The sequence below is a fragment of the Sinocyclocheilus rhinocerous genome, unplaced genomic scaffold (assembly GCF_001515625.1).
Source record: "Sinocyclocheilus rhinocerous isolate Xijiao unplaced genomic scaffold, SAMN03320098_v1.1 scaffold688, whole genome shotgun sequence".
Classification (NCBI taxonomy): domain Eukaryota; kingdom Metazoa; phylum Chordata; class Actinopteri; order Cypriniformes; family Cyprinidae; genus Sinocyclocheilus; species Sinocyclocheilus rhinocerous.
In genome coordinates this window covers 238,604-239,444 of record NW_015651641.1, presented here as the reverse complement: position 1 = coordinate 239,444, position 841 = coordinate 238,604, and the positions used below count along the sequence as shown (strand labels likewise).

Below are 841 nucleotides of genomic sequence, written 5' to 3'. Positions count from 1 at the left end.
AGTTTAGCTCCAACTCTAATCAAACACACCTGAACCAGCTAATCATTGTCTTCAAGACTACTAGAAAGCTACAGGCAGGTGAGTTTTATCAGGGTTGGATCAAATCTCTGCAGGAAAGTGGCCTGGAAGGGCCAAGTTTGCCCATCACTGGTCTAAATTGACGAGCTCCCCTGTTTCTCACACTTGTGCAGTGGTCAATGAGAACGTCAGCCTGGTCATATCCAGACAGCTGTTGACAGACTTTTGCACGCACCTTCAAAACCTGCCGGAGGGCACTGCGAAAGCCGTGTGCCACTTCACCCTGGAGAAGATCCAGCCCAGAGTCATCTCATTTGAAGAACAGGTATGTGTTGGAAAATACTCTGATCAATGCTGGAATCATGTATGAGCCAGTCTCATACACTTCCAGGTGGCTTCGATCAGACAGCATCTAGCCACAATCTATGAGAAAGAGGAGGACTGGAGGAACGCCGCGCAGGTTCTTGTGGGTATCCCGCTGGAGACGGGTCAAAAGTAAGATAACTTTTCTCTTGGGACAAACTGAAGCTTCTTATTTGCATCTGCATGTCACCCAAAACCACTGATGGTTAGATTATGTAGTTCACATTATGGTTATTTTCGTAAACGAAAACTAAGACGAAAACGATTGATGAAAAAACAATTTCGTTAACTGAAATAAAATAAAAATGGCAAAATAATTCAAAAACTAAAACGAAACGAAACTAACAACAGTTATTGAAAAACGAACTGAAATAAAATAATAATTATCAAAAATAAATAATCGTTTTAGTAATCATTATGTTCTCACCCCTTGGCGGAAAAATATATGAGCTGTGTGGCA

General features: G+C 41.5%; 1 protein-coding gene across 1 annotated transcript in view; it reads left to right on the top strand.

The window, feature by feature from the left end:
* LOC107713304 (COP9 signalosome complex subunit 4-like) overlaps window positions 1–841 on the top strand; it is a 7,485-nt gene that overhangs the window by 3,699 nt on the left and 2,945 nt on the right. The window contains exons 3-4 of the mRNA XM_016518765.1: window positions 192–343; window positions 410–513. Coding sequence (XP_016374251.1) covers window positions 192–343; window positions 410–513 — 256 coding nt within the window. The remainder of the gene's footprint in view (window positions 1–191; window positions 344–409; window positions 514–841) is intronic.